Consider the following 24762-nt stretch of genomic DNA (forward strand, 5'->3'; position numbering starts at 1 on the left):
TTGCAGATTCTGAGGGTTTGGAGGCACCATTAGATAACCTGGTCAAAGTCTGTCAGTGCTGAGCACGTGACCTCGATCCGCTGAGAATCGAGGAGTTTCTTTCATGGTATATGATGGCATTGTCTGTATGATGAGTGCTAGTAATGGTGAAATGAGAGCCTACCCCTGGGACAATGAAGATCAGACTCAAGGGCCAGGTTATGGTTAGCTTGGTATCCATTCCCTGCTCATTGCTATTTGCTTGTACAGCTGAGATACAGAGCTGACCAGTGCCCGACCATCAGTGTCATGGCATGGTCTGACCTCAGGCCATGGCACACATACAATAAGAATTGGAAGCAGAGTGGAGACTGCCCGGCTGGCTCATTAGTGGAGAATGCGACTCTTGATCTAGAGTCATGTGTCTAGTCTATGTTGAGCATGCAGCCGTCTTAAGGAAAAAAAAATGATGACACACGTGTGGTAGTATGTCTAATAACACATTCACCCTGAGGCCTAAAACATGCTTGAATGTCATGAATTCACATTAACTGTTCAACATGTTTGGTCAGTTGAAGAGAAGCTACTTCTTGGCAGAGCCCTCATGGGACAGTATGTTTGGAAAATCCTGGGTTGTGAGTCCGCTTGGGAGAAGTCCACTGGTCACTGAGGGCAAGTCCACTGGTGCCCAGGAAGGCTTTATGGGAACCAGATGGCAGTGTGAGCGCTGGGGGAAGATAACCACAGTTGGGCTTCCCGTTGCCATTTCCAAGAGCTTGACTTGGGGGCAACTGCTTTGTGTTTTGGGTGAGGGATTGAAACCGGGAGGTGGATGGCTGCGTTAGGATGTGAACTTTACTCTTGGCTCAGGCAGTCCCCCTTGTTGTGGAATGTCTTGCACAGGGAACTTAGGGCAGGAGGATTTGAGAAAGAGACAGCCCTTGGTTCAGGGGTTCAGAGCATGATCTCCGGGACCCTAGGCAGATCTCAAGTGTTCAGGGACCTCTCTCCCCAGGGAACCAACTCATGTCCTGTCTCAGACCCCTTCCTCATCAGTATTGTAATTTTTGGCAAGTCGTCAACACTATTCACTGTGTTCTCAATGACTATGTTGTTCTGTTTTGCATATTGTCTCATCAAAAGAAAGGTATGTCCCCACACAGTGTCTGCTAGCGAATTTCTTGTTGTTCTTTGACAGTAAGGGCATTTGATATCCTCTAATCTCTTCCTGATTTCAAGCATATAATACGGCGTTGCTTATGACAGGCCCTTGGTTGCAGATAGAATTCCAGAACACATTGAATTTGTATCATTGAAGCTTTGTATCCGATCAGCAACATTTCCCCCTTTGTACCTCCTTCTAGCTCCTATTCTCTTTCCTGATGCTGTGTGTTGACTGTGCCAGGTGCACATATAAGTGCCATCATGCAGTATTTAATTTACATGGCCATGCATGTCATCACAATTCTTGAGGTTTCCTTCCTCTTAACTTGCGATAATATTTCATTGTAGAGATAGACTAATCTTTTTATCCTTTTGTTCATCAATGGACATGAAGTTGTTTCTTTTTTTTGGGTGTGCTGAAAGGTGCTGAAAACACTGTGCAGAATCTCTGCGAAATTCAGCTTTCAATATTTTCTGAACTACTTGCCAAAACTCAGATTGCAAGAATATACGTCAGACCTTTTTAAATATTTGGAGGGGTGAGACTCCACATTGTGTTTCATTGACAATTTATCAGTTTATATTCTCAGGAACCTTAAGCATATGGCAACTCCAAAGCCTTTCTGCATTGCATGCTCACTCAGGTTTCTCTGCAAGGCAAATCACCAGTAATAAGATCAAAGTTTGACCTCTGATAAGGTTATCACTCATTTTCAATGCTCTTCTAACAACTGCACCAGTTCACATTCCCACCTACAGTGCAACAGGGTTCCCCTTTGTCCGCATCCTCTCCAACATTTGTGGTTTCCTGTCTTGTGACTTTTCCCCATTATCACTGGTGTGCGGTGGTATCTAATTGTGGTTTGGATCTGTAGTTCTCTGATGGCCAGCGATGCGGGGCATCTTCTCATGTGCTTGTTGGCCGAGTCTCTGTCTTCCTCTGTGAAATTTCTGTGGGTGTCTTTTCCCGGTTTCATGATCAGATTGTATGTTTCTTTGCTCTTGAGTTGAGTATGTTCTTTATAGACCTTGGATAAGAGCGCGCTATCTGAGCGGTCGTTTGCAAATATCTTCTCCCGTTCTGTAGGTTGTCTTTTACTTTTGTGGACTGTTTCTTTTGCTATGCAGAAGCTTTCGATCTGGGTGAAGTCCCAATAATTCCTTGTTGCTTTTGTTTCTCTAGCCTTGGCGGACGTATCTTGCGAGATGTTGCTGTGGCCAAGTTGAAAAAGGGTGTTGCCTCTCGTCGCCTCTCGGATTTGGATGGATTCTTGTCTCACATTTAGATCTTTCATCCTTTTTGAGTTTATCTTTGTGTGTGATGTCAGAGAATGGCCTGGGATCCTTCTTCTGCATGTGGATGTCCAATATTCCCAGCACCATTTATTGAAGAGACTGTTTTTTTTCCAGGGGGAGTCTTTCCTGCTTTCCCGAATATTAGTTGACCATAAAGTTGAGGGTCCACTTCTGGATTCGCTATTTGGTTCCATTGATCTATGGGTCTGTTTTTGTGCCACAACCACACTGTCTTGATGGCCACGGCTTTGTAGAGCAACCAAAAATCTGGCATTGTGATGCCCCCAGCTATGAACTTCATTTTGAAAAGTCCCCTGTCTCTTTGGGGTCTTTTCCGGTTCCACACTAGAATCTTAAGATGGTTTGTTCCAACTCTCTGAAGAAAGTCCATGGTATTTTGATAGGGATTGCGTGAAATGTGTAAATTGCCCTGGGTAGCATGGACATTTTACAATATTAATTCTTCCTCTCCATGAGCATGGAACATTTTTCCTTCTCTTTATGCCTTCCTCGATTTCCTTCAGGAACGTTCTGTGTTGTTTAGGGCACAGATCCTTTACGTCTTTGGATAGGTTTATTCCTGGGTAGCTTATGCTTTTTGGTGCAGTTGTAAATGGGATTGACTCCTTAATTTTCGAGGCTCTTCTAACAACAACCTGTCAGTCAACAGCTCTTTCTATGTCCATTTATTTCCCAGGATCTGCTGTGGAAACCACAGGAACAGAACCTAGCACACAATCTGGAGACCTCCGCCCTCAACAACAGCTGAAAATATACACCCTCTACCGAAGCAGGGAACTGGACTCCCAAACAGAGATCCCAGAGGGTAACATGAAAATTGATTCATTAAATAATAGCCTCAAGAAATCTTGTCCTAGGGGCACCTGGGTGTTTCTGTCAGCTAAGTCTCTGCCTCCGGGGTTTCAGCTCTGGTCATGACATCAAGGTCATCAGATTCACCCATATTCAGCATGGAGCCTGCTTCGTATTCTCTCTTCCTTTCCCTCTGCCCCTCTCCTCTTTACACTTGCTCTTTTGCTCTCTCCACACACGCAAAACAGAATCATTATTCAGTTTTGCTCGGGGTGCCATCGTAGAGACAGACCTCCTAAGCCGTATTCTTTATGTTTCATGTGTCCACATCTTAACTTGAAAGGTCAGTCATTAGTTTGTGGCCAAAATTGTGAAATCGCATTGAGAACCCTAATTTGGTCCGGTTTCATGGGAGGGGTTGTGAGCTAACATTTGGACATACTAGTCCGTGTTAAGTTTTAGCAAAATGTTTTCTGTTTTTACATTTTTTTATTAGAGTTCAATTTGCCAGCTTATAGCATAACACCCAGTGCTCATCCCGCCAAGTGCCCCCATCAGTGCCCATCACCCGGTCGCCCCAACTACCCACCCACCTCCGCTTCCACTACCCCTTGTTCAGTTCCCAGAGTTCGGTGTGTCTCCTGTTTTGTCACCCTCACTGATATATTCCCTCATTTTCGCCATTCCCTTTATTGCCTTTCACTAGTTTTTATATTCCCCAAATGAATGAGACCATATCAAGTTTGTCCTTTTCCGATGGACTTATTTCACTCAGCATAAGTCCCTCCAGGTGCGTCCGCGTCGGGGCAAATGGTGGGTATTTGTCGTTTCTCACGGCTGAGTAATATTCCATTGTAGCCGTGGACCACATCGTCTTTATCCATTCATCTCTCGAAGGACACCAAGACTCCTTCCACAGTTTGGCTATTGTGGACATTGCTGCCATAAACATCGGGGTGCAGGTGTCCCCGCGTTTCACCACATCTGCAGCTTTGGGGTGAATCCCCAGCAGTACAATTGCTGGGCCAGAGGGAAGATCTGTTCTTAACTCTTTGGGGAACCTCCACACAGTTTTCCGGAGTGGCTGCACCTGTTCACATTCCCACCTACAGTGCAAGAGGGTTCCCCTTTGTCCGCGTCCTCTCCAACATTTCTTGTGTCCTGTCTCGTGACTTTTCCCCATTCCCGCCGGTGTGAAGTGGTATCTCATGGGGGTTTGGATCTGTAGTTTCCTGATGGCCAGTGATGCGGGCCATGTTCTCATGTGCTTGTTGGCCGTGTCTCTGTCTTCCCCTGTGGGATTTCTGTTCGGGTCTTCTGCCCGTTTCATGATCAGATTGTTTGTTTCTTTGCTCTTGAGTTGAGTATGTTCTTTAGAGATCTTGGACACTAGCCCTTTGTCTGAGCGGTCGTTTGCAAATATCTTCTCCCGTTCTGTAGGTTGTCTTTTACTTTTGTGGACTGTTTCTTTTCCTGCGCAGGAGCTTTCGATCTGGCTGAAGTCCCAATAATTCCTCGTTGCTTTTGTTTCTCTTGCCTTGGCAGACGTATTTTGCGAGATGTTGCTGTGGCCAAGTTGAAAAACGGTGTTGCCTCTGTTCGCCTTTCGGATTTGGATGGATTCTTGTCTCACATTTAGATCTTTCATCCTTTTTGAGTTTTTCCCTGTGTGTGGTGTCAGAGAATGGTCTAGCTTCCGTCTTCTGCATGTGGATGTCCAGTGTTCCCAGCACCCTTTATTGAAGAGACTGTCTTTTTCCAGGGATAGTCTTTCCTGCTTTCTCGAATAGAGTTGACCATAAAGTTGAGGGTCGACTTCTGGATTCGCTATTCGGTTCCATTGAGCTATGGGTCTGTTTTTGTGCCACTACCACACTGTCTTGATAGCCACGGCTTTGTAGTACAACCTGAAATCGGGCCTTGTGATGCCCCCAGCTGTGGCCTTCGTTTTGAATAGTCTCCTGGCTCTTTGGGGTCTTTTCAGTATCCACACTAGCATCTTATTTTTTTTTTATTTTTATTTATTAATGATAGTCACACAGAGAGAGAGAATGGGGCAGAGACATAGGCAGAGGGACAAGCAGGCTCCATGCACCGGGAGCCCGACGTGGGATTCGATCCCAGATCTCCAGGATCGCGCCCTGGGCCAAAGGCAGCCACTAAACCGCTGCGCCACCCAGGGATCCCCCACACTAGAATCTTAAGATGGTTTGTTCTAACTCTCTGAAGAAAGTCCCCAGTATTTTGATAGGGATTGCGTGAAATATATAAATTGCCCTGGGTAGCATGGACATTTTCACAATATTAATTCTTCCTCTCCATGAGCATGGAACCTTTTTCCTTCTCTTGATGCCTTCCTCGATTTCTTTCAGGAACGTTCTGTGGTGTTTAGGGTACAGATCCTTTACCTCTTTGGTTAGGTTTATTCCCGGGTAGCTTATGTTTTTGGGTGCAGTTGTAAATGGGATTGACTCCTTAATTTTCGAGGCTCTTCTAACAACAACCTGTCAGTCAACAGCTCTTTCTATGTCCATTTATTTCCCAGGAGCTGGAGTGATAACAACCGAACCTGAATCTCGAAGAAACCCTTGGTACACCTGCCCTGGAGCATGGCCAAAAATGTTTTCCATCCTCCGTATCAGAAGAGTTCAGCCAACAGACGACAGGCCGGAGGGTAACATGAAAATTGATTCATTAAATAATAGCCTCAAGAAATCTTGTCCTAGGGGCACCTGGGTGTTTCTGTCAGCTAAGTCTCTGCCTCCGGGGTTTCAGCTCTGGTCATGACCTCAAGGTCATCAGATTCACCCATATTCAGCATGGAGCCTGCTTCGTATTCTCTCTTCCTTTCCCTCTGCCCCTCTCCTCCTTACACTTGCTCTTTTGCTCTCTCCACACACGCAAAACAGAATCATTATTCAGTTTTGCTCGGGGTGCCATCGTAGAGACAGACCTCCTAAGCCGTATTCTTTATGTTTCATGTGTCCACATCTTAACTTGAAAGGTCAGTCATTAGTTTGTGGCCAAAATTGTGAAATCGCATTGAGAACTCTAATTTGGTCCGATTTCATGGGAGGGGTTGTGAGGTAACATTTGGACATACTAGTCCGTGTTAAGTATTAGCAAAATGTTTTCTGTTTTTACATTTTTTTATTGGAGTTCAATTTGCCAGCATATAGCATAACACCTAGTGCTCATCCCGCCAAGTGCCCCCATCAGGGGCCATCACCCAGTCGCCCCAACCGCCCGCCCACCTCCCCTTCCACTACCCCTTGTTCAGTTCCCAGAGTTCGGTGTGTCTCCTGTTTTGTCACCCTCACTGATATTTTCCTTCATTTTCCCCTTTCCCTTTATTGCCTTCACTAGTTTTTATATTCCCCAAATGAATGAGACCATATCAAGTTTGTCCTTTTCCGATGGACTTATTTCACTCAGCATAAGTCCCTCCAGGTGCATCCACGTCGGAGCTAATGGTGGGTATTTGTCGTTTCTCACGGCTGAGTTATATTCCGTTGTAGCCGTGGACCACATCTTCTTTATCCATTCATCTCTCGAAGGACTCCGAGACTCCTTCCACAGTTTGGCTATTGTGGACATTGCTGCCATAAACATCGGGGTGCAGGTGTCCCCGCATTTCACCGCATCTTTAGCTTTGGGGTATAACCCCAGCAGTGCCATTGCTGGCCCGGAGGAAAGATCTGTTCTTAACTCTTTGAGGAACCTCCACACAGTTTTCCGGAGTGGCTGCACCTGTTCACATTCCCACCTACAGTGCAAGAGGGTTCCCCCTTGTCCGCGTCCTCTCCAACATTTGTTGTTTCCTGTCTCGTGACTTTTCCCCATTCCCGCAGGTGTGAGGTGGTATCTCCTGGGGGTGTGGATCTGTAGTTCCCTGATGGTCAGCTTGCGGGGCATGTTCTCATGTGCTTGTTGGCCGTGTCTCTGTCTTCCCCTGTGAGATTTCTGTTTGGATCTTTTTCCGTTTCACGATCGGATTGTTTGTTTCTCTGCTCTTGAGTTGAGTATGTTCTTTATAGATCTTGGACACTAGCCCTTTGACTGAGCAGTCGTCTGCAAATATCTTCTCCCGTTCTGTAGGTTGTCTTTTACTTTTGTGGACTGTTGTTTGCTGCGCAGGAGCTTTCGATCTGGCTGAAGTCCCAATAATTCCTTGTTGCTTTTGTTTCTCTTGCCTTGGCGGACGTATCTTGCGAGATGTTGCTGTGGCCAAGTTGAAAAACGGTGTTGCCTCTGTTCGCCTCTCGGATTTGGATGGATTCTTGTCTCACATTTAGATCGTTCATGCTTTTTGAGTTTTTCCCTGTGTGTCGTGTCAGAGAATGGTCTAGCTTCCTTCTTCTGCATGTGGATGTCCAGTGTTCCCAGCACCCTTTATGGAAGACACTGTCTTTATCCAGGGATAGTCTTTCCAGCTTTCGCGAATATTAGTTGACCATAAAGTTGAGGGTCCACTTCTGGATGCGCTACTCGGTTCCATTGATCTATGGGTCTGTGTTTGTGCTACTACCACACTGTCTCGATGGCCACGGCTTTGTAGTACAACCTGGAATCGGGCCTCGTGATGCCCCCAGCTGTGGCCTTCGTTTTGAATAGTCCCCTGGCTCTTTGGGGTCTTTTCCGGTTCCACACTAGAATCTTAAGATGGTTTGTTCCAACTCTCTGAAGAAAGTCCCCAGTATTTTGATAGGGATTGCGTGAAATGTGTAAATTGCCCTGGGTAGCATGGACATTTTCACAATATTAATTCTTCCTCTCCATGAGCATGGAACCTTTTTCCTTCTCTTGATGCCTTCCTCGATTTCTTTCAGGAACGTTCTGTGGTGTTTAGGGTACAGATCCTTTACCTCTTTGGTTAGGTTTATTCCCGGGTAGCTTATGTTTTTGGGTGCAGTTGTAAATGGGATTGACTCCTTAATTTTCGAGGCTCTTCTAACAACAACCTGTCAGTCAACAGCTCTTTCTATGTCCATTTATTTCCCAGGAGCTGCTGTGATAACAACCGAACCTGAATATAGCAGACAACCTGGGTACATCTGCCCAGGAGCACGGCGAAAGCTCTTTGCAATCCGCCGAAACAGAAGAGTTCAGCCAACAGACGACAGGCCGGAGGGTAACATGAAAATTGATTCATTAAATAATAGCCTCAAGAAATCTTGTCCTAGGGGCACCTGGGTGTTTCTGTCAGCTAAGTCTCTGCCTCCTGGGTTTCAGCTCCGGTCATGACCTCAAGGTTATCAGATTCACCCATATTCAGCATGGAGCCTGCTTCGTATTCTCTCTTCCTTTCCCTCTGCCCCTCTCCTCCTTACACTTGCTCTTTTGCTCTCTCCACACACGCCAAACAGAATCATTATTCAGTTTTGCTCGGGGTGCCATCGTAGAGACAGACCTCCTAAGCCGTATTCTTTATGTTTCATGTGTCCACATCTTAACTTGAAAGGTCAGTCATTAGTTTGTGGCCAAAATTGTGAAATCGCATTGAGAACTCTAATTTGGTCCGATTTCATGGGAGGGGTTGTGAGGTAACATTTGGACATACTAGTCCGTGTTAAGTATTAGCAAAATGTTTTCTGTTTTTACATTTTTTTATTGGAGCTCAAATTGCCAGCATATAGCATAACACCCAGTGCTCATCCCGCCAAGTGCGCCCATCAGTGCCCATCACCCAGTCGCCCCAACCGCCCGCCCACCTCTCCTTCCACTACCCCTTGTTCACTTCCCAGAGTTCGGTGTGTCTCCTGTTTTGTCACCCTCACTGATATTTTCCTTCATTTTCCCCATTCCCTTTATTGCATTTCACTAGTTTTTATATTCCCCAAATGAATGAGACCATATCAAGTTTGTCCTTTTCCGATGGACTTATTTCACTCAGCATAAGTCCCTCCAGGTGCATCCACGTCGGAGCTAATGGTGGGTATTCGTCGTTTCTCATGGCTGAGTAATATTCCGTTGTAGCCGTGGACCACATCAACTTTATCCATTCATCTCTCGATGGACCCCGAGGCTCCTTCCACAGTTTGGCTATTGTGGACATTGCTGCCATAAACTTCGGGGTGCAGGTGTCCCCGCATTTCACCGCATCTTCAGCTTTGGGGTGAATCCCCAGCAGTGCCATTGCTGGGCTGGAGGGAAGATCTGTTCTTAACTCTTTGAGGAACCTCCACACAGTTTTCCGGAGTGGCTGCACCTGTTCACATTCCCACCTACAGTGCAAGAGGGTTCCCCTTTGTCCGCGTCCTCTCCAACATTTCTTGTTTCCTGTCTCGTGACTTTTCCCCATTCCCGCCGGTGTGAAGTGGTATCTCATGGGGGTTTGGATCTGTAGTTTCCTGATGGCCAGTGATGCGGGCCATGTTCTCATGTGCTTGTTGGCCGTGTCTCTGTCTTCCCCTGTGGGATTTCTGTTCGGGTCTTCTGCCCGTTTCATGATCAGATTGTTTGTTTCTTTGCTCTTGAGTTGAGTATGTTCTTTAGAGATCTTGGACACTAGCCCTTTGTCTGAGCGGTCGTTTGCAAATATCTTCTCCCGTTCTGTAGGTTGTCTTTTACTTTTGTGGACTGTTTCTTTTCCTGCGCAGGAGCTTTCGATCTGGCTGAAGTCCCAATAATTCCTCGTTGCTTTTGTTTCTCTTGCCTTGGCAGACGTATTTTGCGAGATGTTGCTGTGGCCAAGTTGAAAAACGGTGTTGCCTCTGTTCGCCTTTCGGATTTGGATGGATTCTTGTCTCACATTTAGATCTTTCATCCTTTTTGAGTTTTTCCCTGTGTGTGGTGTCAGAGAATGGTCTAGCTTCCGTCTTCTGCATGTGGATGTCCAGTGTTCCCAGCACCCTTTATTGAAGAGACTGTCTTTTTCCAGGGATAGTCTTTCCTGCTTTCTCGAATAGAGTTGACCATAAAGTTGAGGGTCGACTTCTGGATTCGCTATTCGGTTCCATTGAGCTATGGGTCTGTTTTTGTGCCACTACCACACTGTCTTGATAGCCACGGCTTTGTAGTACAACCTGAAATCGGGCCTTGTGATGCCCCCAGCTGTGGCCTTCGTTTTGAATAGTCTCCTGGCTCTTTGGGGTCTTTTCAGTATCCACACTAGCATCTTATTTTTTTTTTATTTTTATTTATTAATGATAGTCACACAGAGAGAGAGAATGGGGCAGAGACATAGGCAGAGGGACAAGCAGGCTCCATGCACCGGGAGCCCGACGTGGGATTCGATCCCAGATCTCCAGGATCGCGCCCTGGGCCAAAGGCAGCCACTAAACCGCTGCGCCACCCAGGGATCCCCCACACTAGAATCTTAAGATGGTTTGTTCTAACTCTCTGAAGAAAGTCCCCAGTATTTTGATAGGGATTGCGTGAAATATATAAATTGCCCTGGGTAGCATGGACATTTTCACAATATTAATTCTTCCTCTCCATGAGCATGGAACCTTTTTCCTTCTCTTGATGCCTTCCTCGATTTCTTTCAGGAACGTTCTGTGGTGTTTAGGGTACAGATCCTTTACCTCTTTGGTTAGGTTTATTCCCGGGTAGCTTATGTTTTTGGGTGCAGTTGTAAATGGGATTGACTCCTTAATTTTCGAGGCTCTTCTAACAACAACCTGTCAGTCAACAGCTCTTTCTATGTCCATTTATTTCCCAGGAGCTGGAGTGATAACAACCGAACCTGAATCTCGAAGAAACCCTTGGTACACCTGCCCTGGAGCATGGCCAAAAATGTTTTCCATCCTCCGTATCAGAAGAGTTCAGCCAACAGACGACAGGCCGGAGGGTAACATGAAAATTGATTCATTAAATAATAGCCTCAAGAAATCTTGTCCTAGGGGCACCTGGGTGTTTCTGTCAGCTAAGTCTCTGCCTCCGGGGTTTCAGCTCTGGTCATGACCTCAAGGTCATCAGATTCACCCATATTCAGCATGGAGCCTGCTTCGTATTCTCTCTTCCTTTCCCTCTGCCCCTCTCCTCCTTACACTTGCTCTTTTGCTCTCTCCACACACGCAAAACAGAATCATTATTCAGTTTTGCTCGGGGTGCCATCGTAGAGACAGATCTCCTAAGCCGTATTCTTTATGTTTCATGTGTCCACATCTTAACTTGAAAGGTCAGTCATTAGTTTGTGGCCAAAATTGTGAAATCGCATTGAGAACTCTAATTTGGTCCGATTTCATGGGAGGGGTTGTGAGGTAACATTTGGACATACTAGTCCGTGTTAAGTATTAGCAAAATGTTTTCTGTTTTTACATTTTTTTATTGGAGTTCAATTTGCCAGCATATAGCATAACACCTAGTGCTCATCCCGCCAAGTGCCCCCATCAGGGGCCATCACCCAGTCGCCCCAACCGCCCGCCCACCTCCCCTTCCACTACCCCTTGTTCAGTTCCCAGAGTTCGGTGTGTCTCCTGTTTTGTCACCCTCACTGATATTTTCCTTCATTTTCCCCTTTCCCTTTATTGCCTTCACTAGTTTTTATATTCCCCAAATGAATGAGACCATATCAAGTTTGTCCTTTTCCGATGGACTTATTTCACTCAGCATAAGTCCCTCCAGGTGCATCCACGTCGGAGCTAATGGTGGGTATTTGTCGTTTCTCACGGCTGAGTTATATTCCGTTGTAGCCGTGGACCACATCTTCTTTATCCATTCATCTCTCGAAGGACTCCGAGACTCCTTCCACAGTTTGGCTATTGTGGACATTGCTGCCATAAACATCGGGGTGCAGGTGTCCCCGCATTTCACCGCATCTTTAGCTTTGGGGTATAACCCCAGTAGTGCCATTGCTGGCCCGGAGGAAAGATCTGTTCTTAACTCTTTGAGGAACCTCCACACAGTTTTCCGGAGTGGCTGCACCTGTTCACATTCCCACCTACAGTGCAAGAGGGTTCCCCCTTGTCCGCGTCCTCTCCAACATTTGTTGTTTCCTGTCTCGTGACTTTTCCCCATTCCCGCAGGTGTGAGGTGGTATCTCCTGGGGGTGTGGATCTGTAGTTCCCTGATGGTCAGCTTGCGGGGCATGTTCTCATGTGCTTGTTGGCCATGTCTCTGTCTTCCCCTGTGAGATTTCTGTTTAGATCTTTTTCCGTTTCACGATCGGATTGTTTGTTTCTCTGCTCTTGAGTTGAGTATGTTCTTTATAGATCTTGGACACTAGCCCTTTGACTGAGCAGTCGTCTGCAAATATCTTCTCCCGTTCTGTAGGTTGTCTTTTACTTTTGTGGACTGTTGTTTGCTGCGCAGGAGCTTTCGATCTGGCTGAAGTCCCAATAATTCCTTGTTGCTTTTGTTTCTCTTGCCTTGGCGGACGTATCTTGCGAGATGTTGCTGTGGCCAAGTTGAAAAACGGTGTTGCCTCTGTTCGCCTCTCGGATTTGGATGGATTCTTGTCTCACATTTAGATCGTTCATGCTTTTTGAGTTTTTCCCTGTGTGTCGTGTCAGAGAATGGTCTAGCTTCCTTCTTCTGCATGTGGATGTCCAGTGTTCCCAGCACCCTTTATGGAAGACACTGTCTTTATCCAGGGATAGTCTTTCCAGCTTTCGCGAATATTAGTTGACCATAAAGTTGAGGGTCCACTTCTGGATGCGCTACTCGGTTCCATTGATCTATGGGTCTGTGTTTGTGCTACTACCACACTGTCTCGATGGCCACGGCTTTGTAGTACAACCTGGAATCGGGCCTCGTGATGCCCCCAGCTGTGGCCTTCGTTTTGAATAGTCCCCTGGCTCTTTGGGGTCTTTTCCGGTTCCACACTAGAATCTTAAGATGGTTTGTTCCAACTCTCTGAAGAAAGTCCCCGGTATTTTGTTAGGGATTGCGTGAAATGTGTAAATTGCCCTGGGTAGCATGGACATTTTCACAATATTAATTCTTCCTCTCCATGAGCATGGAACCTTTTTCCTTCTCTTGATGCCTTCCTCGATTTCTTTCAGGAACGTTCTGTGGTGTTTAGGGTACAGATCCTTTACCTCTTTGGTTAGGTTTATTCCCGGGTAGCTTATGCTTTTGGGTGCAGTTGTAAATGGGATTGACTCCTTAATTTTCGAGGCTCTTCTAACAACAACCTGTCAGTCAACAGCTCTTTCTATGTCCATTTATTTCCCAGGAGCTGCTGTGATAACAACCGAACCTGAATATAGCAGACAACCTGGGTACATCTGCCCAGGAGCACGGCGAAAGCTCTTTGCAATCCGCCGAAACAGAAGAGTTCAGCCAAGGGACGACAGGCCGGAGGGTAACATGAAAATTGATTCATTAAATAATAGCCTCAAGAAATCTTGTCCTAGGGGCACCTGGGTGTTTCTGTCAGCTAAGTCTCTGCCTCCTGGGTTTCAGCTCCGGTCATGACCTCAAGGTTATCAGATTCACCCATATTCAGCATGGAGCCTGCTTCGTATTCTCTCTTCCTTTCCCTCTGCCCCTCTCCTCCTTACACTTGCTCTTTTGCTCTCTCCACACACGCAAAACAGAATCATTATTCAGTTTTGCTCGGGGTGCCATCGTAGAGACAGACCTCCTAAGCCGTATTCTTTATGTTTCATGTGTCCACATCTTAACTTGAAAGGTCAGTCATTAGTTTGTGGCCAAAATTGTGAAATCGCATTGAGAACTCTAATTTGGTCAGATTTCATGGGAGGGGTTGTGAGGTAACATTTGGACATACTAGTCCGTGTTAAGTATTAGCAAAATGTTTTCTGTTTTTACATTTTTTTATTGGAGCTCAAATTGCCAGCATATAGCATAACACCCAGTGCTCATCCCGCCAAGTGCGCCCATCAGTGCCCATCACCCAGTCGCCCCAACCGCCCGCCCACCTCTCCTTCCACTACCCCTTGTTCACTTCCCAGAGTTCGGTGTGTCTCCTGTTTTGTCACCCTCACTGATATTTTCCTTCATTTTCCCCATTCCCTTTATTGCATTTCACTAGTTTTTATATTCCCCAAATGAATGAGACCATATCAAGTTTGTCCTTTTCCGATGGACTTATTTCACTCAGCATAAGTCCCTCCAGGTGCATCCACGTCGGAGCTAATGGTGGGTATTCGTCGTTTCTCATGGCTGAGTAATATTCCGTTGTAGCCGTGGACCACATCAACTTTATCCATTCATCTCTCGATGGACCCCGAGGCTCCTTCCACAGTTTGGCTATTGTGGACATTGCTGCCATAAACTTCGGGGTGCAGGTGTCCCCGCATTTCACCGCATCTTCAGCTTTGGGGTGAATCCCCAGCAGTGCCATTGCTGGGCTGGAGGGAAGATCTGTTCTTAACTCTTTGAGGAACCTCCACACAGTTTTCCGGAGTGGCTGCACCTGTTCACATTCCCACCTACAGTGCAAGAGGGTTCCCCTTTGTCCGCGTCCTCTCCAACATTTCTTGTTTCCTGTCTCGTGACTTTTCCCCATTCCCGCCGGTGTGAAGTGGTATCTCATGGGGGTTTGGATCTGTAGTTTCCTGATGGCCAGTGATGCGGGCCATGTTCTCATGTGCTTGTTGGCCGTGTCTCTGTCTTCCCCTGTGGGATTTCTGTTCGGGTCTTCTGCCCGTTTCATGATCAGATTGTTTGTTTCTTTGCTCTTGAGTTGAGTATGTTCTTTAGAGATCTTGGACACTAGCCCTTTGTCTGAGCGGTCGTTTGCAAATATCTTCTCCCGTTCTGTAGGTTGTCTTTTACTTTTGTGGACTGTTTCTTTTCCTGCGCAGGAGCTTTCGATCTGGCTGAAGTCCCAATAATTCCTCGTTGCTTTTGTTTCTCTTGCCTTGGCAGACGTATTTTGCGAGATGTTGCTGTGGCCAAGTTGAAAAACGGTGTTGCCTCTGTTCGCCTTTCGGATTTGGATGGATTCTTGTCTCACATTTAGATCTTTCATCCTTTTTGAGTTTTTCCCTGTGTGTGGTGTCAGAGAATGGTCTAGCTTCCGTCTTCTGCATGTGGATGTCCAGTGTTCCCAGCACCCTTTATTGAAGAGACTGTCTTTTTCCAGGGATAGTCTTTCCTGCTTTCTCGAATAGAGTTGACCATAAAGTTGAGGGTCGACTTCTGGATTCGCTATTCGGTTCCATTGAGCTATGGGTCTGTTTTTGTGCCACTACCACACTGTCTTGATAGCCACGGCTTTGTAGTACAACCTGAAATCGGGCCTTGTGATGCCCCCAGCTGTGGCCTTCGTTTTGAATAGTCTCCTGGCTCTTTGGGGTCTTTTCAGTATCCACACTAGCATCTTATTTTTTTTTTATTTTTATTTATTAATGATAGTCACACAGAGAGAGAGAATGGGGCAGAGACATAGGCAGAGGGACAAGCAGGCTCCATGCACCGGGAGCCCGACGTGGGATTCGATCCCAGATCTCCAGGATCGCGCCCTGGGCCAAAGGCAGCCACTAAACCGCTGCGCCACCCAGGGATCCCCCACACTAGAATCTTAAGATGGTTTGTTCTAACTCTCTGAAGAAAGTCCCCAGTATTTTGATAGGGATTGCGTGAAATATATAAATTGCCCTGGGTAGCATGGACATTTTCACAATATTAATTCTTCCTCTCCATGAGCATGGAACCTTTTTCCTTCTCTTGATGCCTTCCTCGATTTCTTTCAGGAACGTTCTGTGGTGTTTAGGGTACAGATCCTTTACCTCTTTGGTTAGGTTTATTCCCGGGTAGCTTATGTTTTTGGGTGCAGTTGTAAATGGGATTGACTCCTTAATTTTCGAGGCTCTTCTAACAACAACCTGTCAGTCAACAGCTCTTTCTATGTCCATTTATTTCCCAGGAGCTGGAGTGATAACAACCGAACCTGAATCTCGAAGAAACCCTTGGTACACCTGCCCTGGAGCATGGCCAAAAATGTTTTCCATCCTCCGTATCAGAAGAGTTCAGCCAACAGACGACAGGCCGGAGGGTAACATGAAAATTGATTCATTAAATAATAGCCTCAAGAAATCTTGTCCTAGGGGCACCTGGGTGTTTCTGTCAGCTAAGTCTCTGCCTCCGGGGTTTCAGCTCTGGTCATGACCTCAAGGTCATCAGATTCACCCATATTCAGCATGGAGCCTGCTTCGTATTCTCTCTTCCTTTCCCTCTGCCCCTCTCCTCCTTACACTTGCTCTTTTGCTCTCTCCACACACGCCAAACAGAATCATTATTCAGTTTTGCTCGGGGTGCCATCGTAGAGACAGACCTCCTAAGCCGTATTCTTTATGTTTCATGTGTCCACATCTTAACTTGAAAGGTCAGTCATTAGTTTGTGGCCAAAATTGTGAAATTGCATTGAGAACTCTAATTTGGTCCGATTTCATGGGAGGGGTTGTGAGGTAACATTTGGACATACTAGTCCGTGTTAAGTATTAGCAAAATGTTTTCTGTTTTTACATTTTTTTATTGGAGTTCAATTTGCCAGCATATAGCATAACACCTAGTGCTCATCCCGCCAAGTGCCCCCATCAGGGGCCATCACCCAGTCGCCCCAACCGCCCGCCCACCTCCCCTTCCACTACCCCTTGTTCAGTTCCCAGAGTTCGGTGTGTGTCCTGTTTTGTCACCCTCACTGATATTTTCCTTCATTTTCCCCTTTCCCTTTATTGCCTTCACTAGTTTTTATATTCCCCAAATGAATGAGACCATATCAAGTTTGTCCTTTTCCGATGGACTTATTTCACTCAGCATAAGTCCCTCCAGGTGCATCCACGTCGGAGCTAATGGTGGGTATTTGTCGTTTCTCACGGCTGAGTAATATTCCGTTGTAGCCGTGGACCACATCTTCTTTATCCATTCATCTCTCGAAGGACTCCGAGACTCCTTCCACAGTTTGGCTATTGTGGACATTGCTGCCATAAACATCGGGGTGCAGGTGTCCCCGCATTTCACCGCATCTTTAGCTTTGGGGTATAACCCCAGCAGTGCCATTGCTGGCCCGGAGGAAAGATCTGTTCTTAACTCTTTGAGGAACCTCCACACAGTTTTCTGGAGTGGCTGCACCTGTTCACATTCCCACCTACAGTGCAAGAGGGTTCCCCCTTGTCCGCGTCCTCTCCAACATTTGTTGTTTCCTGTCTCGTGACTTTTCCCCATTCCCGCAGGTGTGAGGTGGTATCTCCTGGGGGTGTGGATCTGTAGTTCCCTGATGGTCAGCTTGCGGGGCATGTTCTCATGTGCTTGTTGGCCGTGTCTCTGTCTTCCCCTGTGAGATTTCTGTTTAGATCTTTTTCCGTTTCACGATCGGATTGTTTGTTTCTCTGCTCTTGAGTTGAGTATGTTCTTTATAGATCTTGGACACTAGCCCTTTGACTGAGCGGTCGTCTGCAAATATCTTCTCCCGTTCTGTAGGTTGTCTTTTACTTTTGTGGACTGTTGTTTGCTGCGCAGGAGCTTTCGATCTGGCTGAAGTCCCAATAATTCCTTGTTGCTTTTGTTTCTCTTGCCTTGGCGGACGTATCTTGCGAGATGTTGCTGTGGCCAAGTTGAAAAACGGTGTTGCCTCTGTTCGCCTCTCGGATTTGGATGGATTCTTGTCTCACATTTAGATCGTTCATGCTTTTTGAGTTTTTCCCTGTGTGTCGTGTCAGAGAATGGTCTAGCTTCCTTCTTCTGCATGTGGATGTCCAGTGTTCCCAGCACCCTTTATGGAAGACACTGTCTTTATCCAGGGATAGTCTTTCCAGCTTTCGCGAATATTAGTTGACCATAAAGTTGAGGGTCCACTTCTGGATGCGCTACTCGGTTCCATTGATCTATGGGTCTGTGTTTGTGCTACTACCACACTGTCTCGATGGCCACGGCTTTGTAGTACAACCTGGAATCGGGCCTCGTGATGCCCCCAGCTGTGGCCTTCGTTTTGAATAGTCCCCTGGCTCTTTGGGGTCTTTTCCGGTTCCACACTAGAATCTTAAGATGGTTTGTTCCAACTCTCTGAAGAAAGTCCCCGGTATTTTGTTAGGGATTGCGTGAAATGTGTAAATTGCCCTGGGTAGCATGGACATTTTCACAATATTAATTCTTCCTCTCCATGAGCATGGAACCTTTTTCCTTCTCTTGATGCCTTCCTCGATTTCTTTCAGGAACGTTCTGTGGTGTTTAGGGTACAGATCCTTTACCTCTTTGGTTAGGTTTATTCCCGGGTAGCTTATGCTTTTGGGTGCAGTTGTAAATGGGATTGACTCCTTAATTTTCGAGGCTCTTCTAACAACAACCTGTCAGTCAACAGCTCTTTCTATGTCCATTTATTTACCAGGAGCTGCTGTGATAACAACCGAACCTGAATATAGCAGACAACCTGGGTACATCTGCCCAGGAGCACGGCGAAAGCTCTTTGCAATCCGCCGAAACAGAAGAGTTCAGCCAACAGACGACAGGCCGGAGGGTAACATGAAAATTGATTCATTAAATAATAGCCTCAAGAAATCTTGTCCTAGGGGCACCTGGGTGTTTCTGTCAGCTAAATCTCTGCCTCCTGGGTTTCAGCTCCGGTCATGACCTCAAGGTTATCAGATTCACCCATATTCAGCATGGAGCCTGCTTCGTATTCTCTCTTCCTTTCCCTCTGCCCCTCTCCTCCTTACACTTGCTCTTTTGCTCTCTCCACACACGCAAAACAGAATCATTATTCAGTTTTGCTCGGGGTGCCATCGTAGAGACAGACCTCCTAAGCCGTATTCTTTATGTTTCATGTGTCCACATCTTAACTTGAAAGGTCAGTCATTAGTTTGTGGCCAAAATTGTGAAATCGCATTGAGAACTCTAATTTGGTCCGATTTCATGGGAGGGGTTGTGAGGTAACATTTGGACATACTAGTCCGTGTTAAGTATTAGCAAAATGTTTTCTGTTTTTACATTTTTTTATTGGAGCTCAAATTGCCAGCATATAGCATAACACCCAGTGCTCATCCCGCCAAGTGCGCCCATCAGTGCCCATCACCCAGTCGCCCCAACCGCCCGCCCACCTCTCCTTCCACTACCCCTGTTCACTTCCCAGAGTTCGGTGTGTCTCCTGTTTTGTCACCCTCACTGATATTTTCCTTCATTTTCCCCATTCCCTTTATTGCATTTCACTAGTTTTTATATTCCCCAAATGAATGAGACCATATCAAGTTTGTCCTTTTCCGATGGACTTATTTCAATCAGCATAAGTCCCTCCTGGTGCATCCACGTCGGAGCTAATGGTGGGTATTTGTCGTTTCTCATGGCTGAGTAATATTCCGTTGTAGCCGTGGACCACATCAACTTTATCCATTCATCTCTCGATGGACCCCGAGGCTCCTTCCACAGTTTGGCTATTGTGGACATTGCTGCCATAAACTTCGGGGTGCAGGTGTCCCCGCATTTCACCGCATCTTCAGCTTTGGGGTGAATCCCCAGCAGTGCCATTGCTGGGCTGGAGGGAAGATCTGTTCTTAACTCTTTGAGGAACCTCCACACAGTTTTCCGGAGTGGCTGCACCTGTTCACATTCCCACCTACAGTGCAAGAGGGTTCCCCTTTGTCCGCGTCCTCTCCAACATTTCTTGTTTCCTGTCTCGTGAATTTCCCCATTCCCGCCGGTGTGAAGTGGTATCTCATGGGGGTTTGGATCTATAGTTTCCTGATGGCCAGTGATGCGGGCCATGTTCTCATGTGCTTGTTGGCCGTGTCTCTGTCTTCCCCTGTGGGATTTCTGTTCGGGTCTTCTGCCCGTTTCATGATCAGATTGTTTGTTTCTTTGCTCTTGAGTTGAGTATGTTCTTTAGAGATCTTGGACACTAGCCCTTTGTCTGAGCGGTCGTTTGCAAATATCTTCTCCCGTTCTGTAGGTTGTCTTTTACTTTTGTGGACTGTTTCTTTTCCTGCGCAGGAGCTTTCGATCTGGCTGAAGTCCCAATAATTCCTCGTTGCTTTTGTTTCTCTTGCCTTGGCAGACGTATTTTGCGAGATGTTGCTGTGGCCAAGTTGAAAAACGGTGTTGCCTCTGTTCGCCTTTCGGATTTGGATGGATTCTTGTCTCACATTTAGATCTTTCATCCTTTTTGAGTTTTTCCCTGTGTGTGGTGTCAGAGAATGGTCTAGCTTCCGTCTTCTGCATGTGGATGTCCAGTGTTCCCAGCACCCTTTATTGAAGAGACTGTCTTTTTCCAGGGATAGTCTTTCCTGCTTTCTCGAATAGAGTTGACCATAAAGTTGAGGGTCGACTTCTGGATTCGCTATTCGGTTCCATTGAGCTATGGGTCTGTTTTTGTGCCACTACCACACTGTCTTGATAGCCACGGCTTTGTAGTACAACCTGAAATCGGGCCTTGTGATGCCCCCAGCTGTGGCCTTCGTTTTGAATAGTCCCCTGGCTCTTTGGGGTCTTTTCAGTATCCACACTAGCATCTTATTTTTTTTTATTTTTATTTATTAATGATAGTCACACAGAGAGAGAGAATGGGGCAGAGACATAGGCAGAGGGACAAGCAGGCTCCATGCACCGGGAGCCCGACGTGGGATTCGATCCCAGATCTCCAGGATCGCGCCCTGGGCCAAAGGCAGCCACTAAACCGCTGCGCCACCCAGGGATCCCCCACACTAGAATCTTAAGATGGTTTGTTCTAACTCTCTGAAGAAAGTCCCCAGTATTTTGATAGGGATTGCGTGAAATATATAAATTGCCCTGGGTAGCATGGACATTTTCACAATATTAATTCTTCCTCTCCATGAGCATGGAACCTTTTTCCTTCTCTTGATGCCTTCCTCGATTTCTTTCAGGAACGTTCTGTGGTGTTTAGGGTACAGATCCTTTACCTCTTTGGTTAGGTTTATTCCCGGGTAGCTTATGTTTTTGGGTGCAGTTGTAAATGGGATTGACTCCTTAATTTTCGAGGCTCTTCTAACAACAACCTGTCAGTCAACAGCTCTTTCTATGTCCATTTATTTCCCAGGAGCTGGAGTGATAACAACCGAACCTGAATCTCGAAGAAACCCTTGGTACACCTGCCCTGGAGCATGGCCAAAAATGTTTTACATCCTCCGTATCAGAAGAGTTCAGCCAACAGACGACAGGCCGGAGGGTAACATGAAAATTGATTCATTAAATAATAGCCTCAAGAAATCTTGTCCTAGGGGCACCTGGGTGTTTCTGTCAGCTAAGTCTCTGCCTCTGGGGTTTCAGCTCTGGTCATGACCTCAAGGTCATCAGATTCACCCATATTCAGCATGGAGCCTGCTTCGTATTCTCTCTTCCTTTCCCTCTGCCCCTCTCCTCCTTACACTTGCTCTTTTGCTCTCTCCACACACGCCAAACAGAATCATTATTCAGTTTTGCTCGGGGTGCCATCGTAGAGACAGACCTCCTAAGCCGTATTCTTTATGTTTCATGTGTCCACATCTTAACTTGAAAGGTCAGTCATTAGTTTGTGGCCAAAATTGTGAAATCGCATTGAGAACTCTAATTTTGTCCGATTTCATAGGAGGGGTTTTGAAGCTAACATTTGGACATACTAGTCCGTGTTAAGTATTACCAAAATGTTTTCTGTTTTTACATTTTTTTATTGGAGTTCTATTTGCCAGCATATAGCATAACACCCAGTGCTCATCCCGCCAAGTGCCCCCATCAGTGGCCATCACCCGGACGCCCCAACCGCCCGCCCACCTCCCCTTCCACTACCCCTTGTTCAGTTCCCAGAGTTCGGTGTGTGTCCTGTTTTGTCACCCTCACTGATATTTTCCTTCATCTTCCCCATTCCCTTTAGTGCCTTTCACTAGTTTTTATATTCCCCAAATGAATGAGACCATATCAAGTTTGTCCTTTTCCGATGGACTCATTTCACTCAGCATAAGTCCCTCTAGGTGCGTCCACGTCAGAGCAAATGGTGGGTATTTGTCGTTTCTCACGGCTGAGTAATATTCCGTTGTAGCCGTGGACCACATCTTCTTTATCCATTCATCTCTCGATGGACCCCGAGGCTCCTTCCACAGTTTGGCTATTGTGGACATTGCTGCCATAAACATCGGGGTGTAGGTGTCCCCGCGTTTCACCGCATCTGCAGCTTTGGGGTATATCCCAGCAGTGCAATTGCTGGGCCGGAGGGAAGATCTGTTCTTAACTCTTTGGGGAACCTCCACACAGTTTTCCGGAGTGGCTGCACCAGTTCACATTCCCACCTACAGTGCAAGAGGGTTCCCCTTTGTCCGCGTCCTCTCCAACATTTGTTGTTTCCTGTCTTGTGACTTTTCCCCATTCCTGCCGGTGTGAGGTGGTATTTCATGGGGATGTGGATCTGTAGTTCCCTGATGGTCAGCTTGCGGGCCATGTTCTCATGTGCTTGTTGGCCATGTCTCTGTCTTCCCCTGTGAGATTTCTGTTTGGGTCTTTTGCCCGTTTCACGATCGGATTGTTTGTTTCTCTGCTCTTGAGTTGAGTATGTTCTTTATAGACCTTGGACACCAGCCCTTTGAGCGGTCGTTTGCAAGTATCTTCTCCCGTTCTGTAGGTTGTCTTTTACTTTTGTGGACTGTTTCTTTTGCTGCGCAGGAGCTTTCGATCTGGCTGAAGTCCCAATAATTCCTTGTTGCTTTTGTTTCTCTTGCCTTGGCGGACGTATCTTGCGGGATGTTGCTGTGGCCAAGTTGAAAAACGGTGTTGCCTCTGTTCACCTCTCGGATTTGGATGGATTCTTGTCTCACATTTAGATCGTTCATCCTTTTTGAGTTTTTCCCTGTGTGTGGTGTCAGAGAATGGTCTAGCTTCCTTCTTCTGCATGTGGATGTCCAATGTTCCCAGCTCCATTTTTTGAGGAGACTCTCTTTTTTCCCGGGATAGTCTTTCCTGGTTTCTCGAATATTAGTTGACCATAAAGTTGAGGGTCCACTTCTGGATTCGCTATTCGGTTCCATTGATTCATGGGTCTGTTTTTGTGCCACTACCACACTGTCTTTTCGGCCTTGGGTTTGTAGTACAACCTGAAATCGGGCCTTGTGTTGCCCCCAGCTGTGGTCTTCGTTTTTAATCGTTCCCTGGCTAATTGGGGTCTTTTCCATTTCCAGAGAAATCTAAAGATGGTTTGTTCCCACTCTCTGAAGAAAGTCTGTGGTATTTTCATAGGGATTGCATTAAATGTGTATATGGCCCTGTGTAGCACCGACCTTTTCACAATATTAATTCTTCCAACCCATGATCACTGAATATTTTTCTGCCTCTTTGTGCCTTCTTGAGTTTCTTTCAATGTGTTCTCTAGTTTTTTGTTTTTTTTTTTTTTTGTTATCTAGTTTTTAGGCTACAGATCCTTTACGTCTTTGGTTAGGTTTATTCCTAGGTATGTTATGCTTTTGGGTACAATTATAAATCGGATTGGCTGTAATTTCTTTTTCTTCAGTCTTCTTGTTAGTGTCACATGCCTGGTTGTTGATGTGCAGAATCCTTTTCTGCACGAAAGAATGACCTTTGATATTTTGGAGTTTAAATTTGAGGATTCCAGTGTTCAGTGTTAGGAGAAAGTCCACCAGTGTAGCTGATGCAGTAAGTTCACAATCTCATGTAGGCAACTGCAACCTTTGGATGGCCTGCCCCAGGCTAATTGCCAACTAAGCAGAGTTCATTTTTGCCTGCGTTCTTCCATGAGAATACAACTAGAACGAGTTCTGATGTGGCGGGAGGCTAAACTCCATATCTTCCCATCTTGGGTTTTCGGGGGGGACTCATTACCAAGAGGATATCATCAAAAGAAAAAATTTATAAAGGTTTGCAGTGCACATCACACCGAAGAAATAAAAAACAAAGAGGAACTCAAAGCAGCAGCTTAAAACTGTGAGCTTTATAGCATCTTCAGCAAAGAACAATAATACATTTGTAGAAAAAATGATAGCCTAAAGAAAAGCAGTTTTAGGCTATCAAGGGCGGCAAACTGGAAAGGTAAATTTATGGGAAGACATTAACACTAAGATTTGTTTCTGGATTCCTCTTCCCAAAAACATATATAAATATATATTTTGGGGTGGCATATCTCGGCTTCCTTCACAAGGCTTTATACCTGGCTCTAGGGAATCCCTGCTGAGCCAAGCTCTGGTTATTAGTATTTGAGTTAAATTACAGTTATAGGTGGAATGGGTTTATGAGTCATTTCATTAGAATGTTTTCAAAAGATGTGCCCTTAGTCTCTTCTTTGACCAAAAGTGTGTGCAGAAGCCCCATCCTCTAAGGGATTGTACAGAATGTCTGAAGCTGTATAGAGTTGGGGTGTTTTTCCCCCCTCCTGAGGAAAGCAAGATTACTCTTTAACAGTTAAAAGCGTTGTTCCTATTAGGGATAATGTAACACCACGTCATCCTTCCTATATAGTACAATCATTATGCATACACTATAAAAACAGACTGCATGGTGACTAATTTTCAAATAAACCCATAGACTAAATCACAGCATATATAAATCATTTCTATCTCAACTGCTCACTTAAACCTGAACAAATTTTCTGGAAGCATGTTAATTTTCCTATGATACTCCTTAATATTTCTTGCAGAGCTGGTTTGGTGGTCACATATTCTTGCAGTTTCTGCCTAT

General features: G+C 45.9%; 1 protein-coding gene across 2 annotated transcripts in view; it reads left to right on the plus strand.

Annotated features, from left to right (window-relative positions):
• LOC140596757 (uncharacterized) overlaps nt 1-24762 on the plus strand; it is a 32540-nt gene that overhangs the window by 2016 nt on the left and 5762 nt on the right. The window contains exons 2-9 of one of the 2 annotated variants that reach the window (XM_072745247.1): nt 3137-3265; nt 5798-5926; nt 8255-8383; nt 10916-11044; nt 13373-13501; nt 16034-16162; nt 18491-18619; nt 21149-21277. In XM_072745247.1, coding sequence (XP_072601348.1) covers nt 3137-3265; nt 5798-5926; nt 8255-8383; nt 10916-11044; nt 13373-13501; nt 16034-16162; nt 18491-18619; nt 21149-21277 — 1032 coding nt within the window. The remainder of the gene's footprint in view (nt 1-3136; nt 3266-5797; nt 5927-8254; nt 8384-10915; nt 11045-13372; nt 13502-16033; nt 16163-18490; nt 18620-21148; nt 21278-24762) is intronic. The other variant, XM_072745248.1, reaches the window with a different exon arrangement.

The sequence above is a fragment of the Vulpes vulpes genome, unplaced genomic scaffold, assembly GCF_048418805.1.
Source record: "Vulpes vulpes isolate BD-2025 unplaced genomic scaffold, VulVul3 u000000630, whole genome shotgun sequence".
NCBI lineage: Eukaryota > Metazoa > Chordata > Mammalia > Carnivora > Canidae > Vulpes > Vulpes vulpes.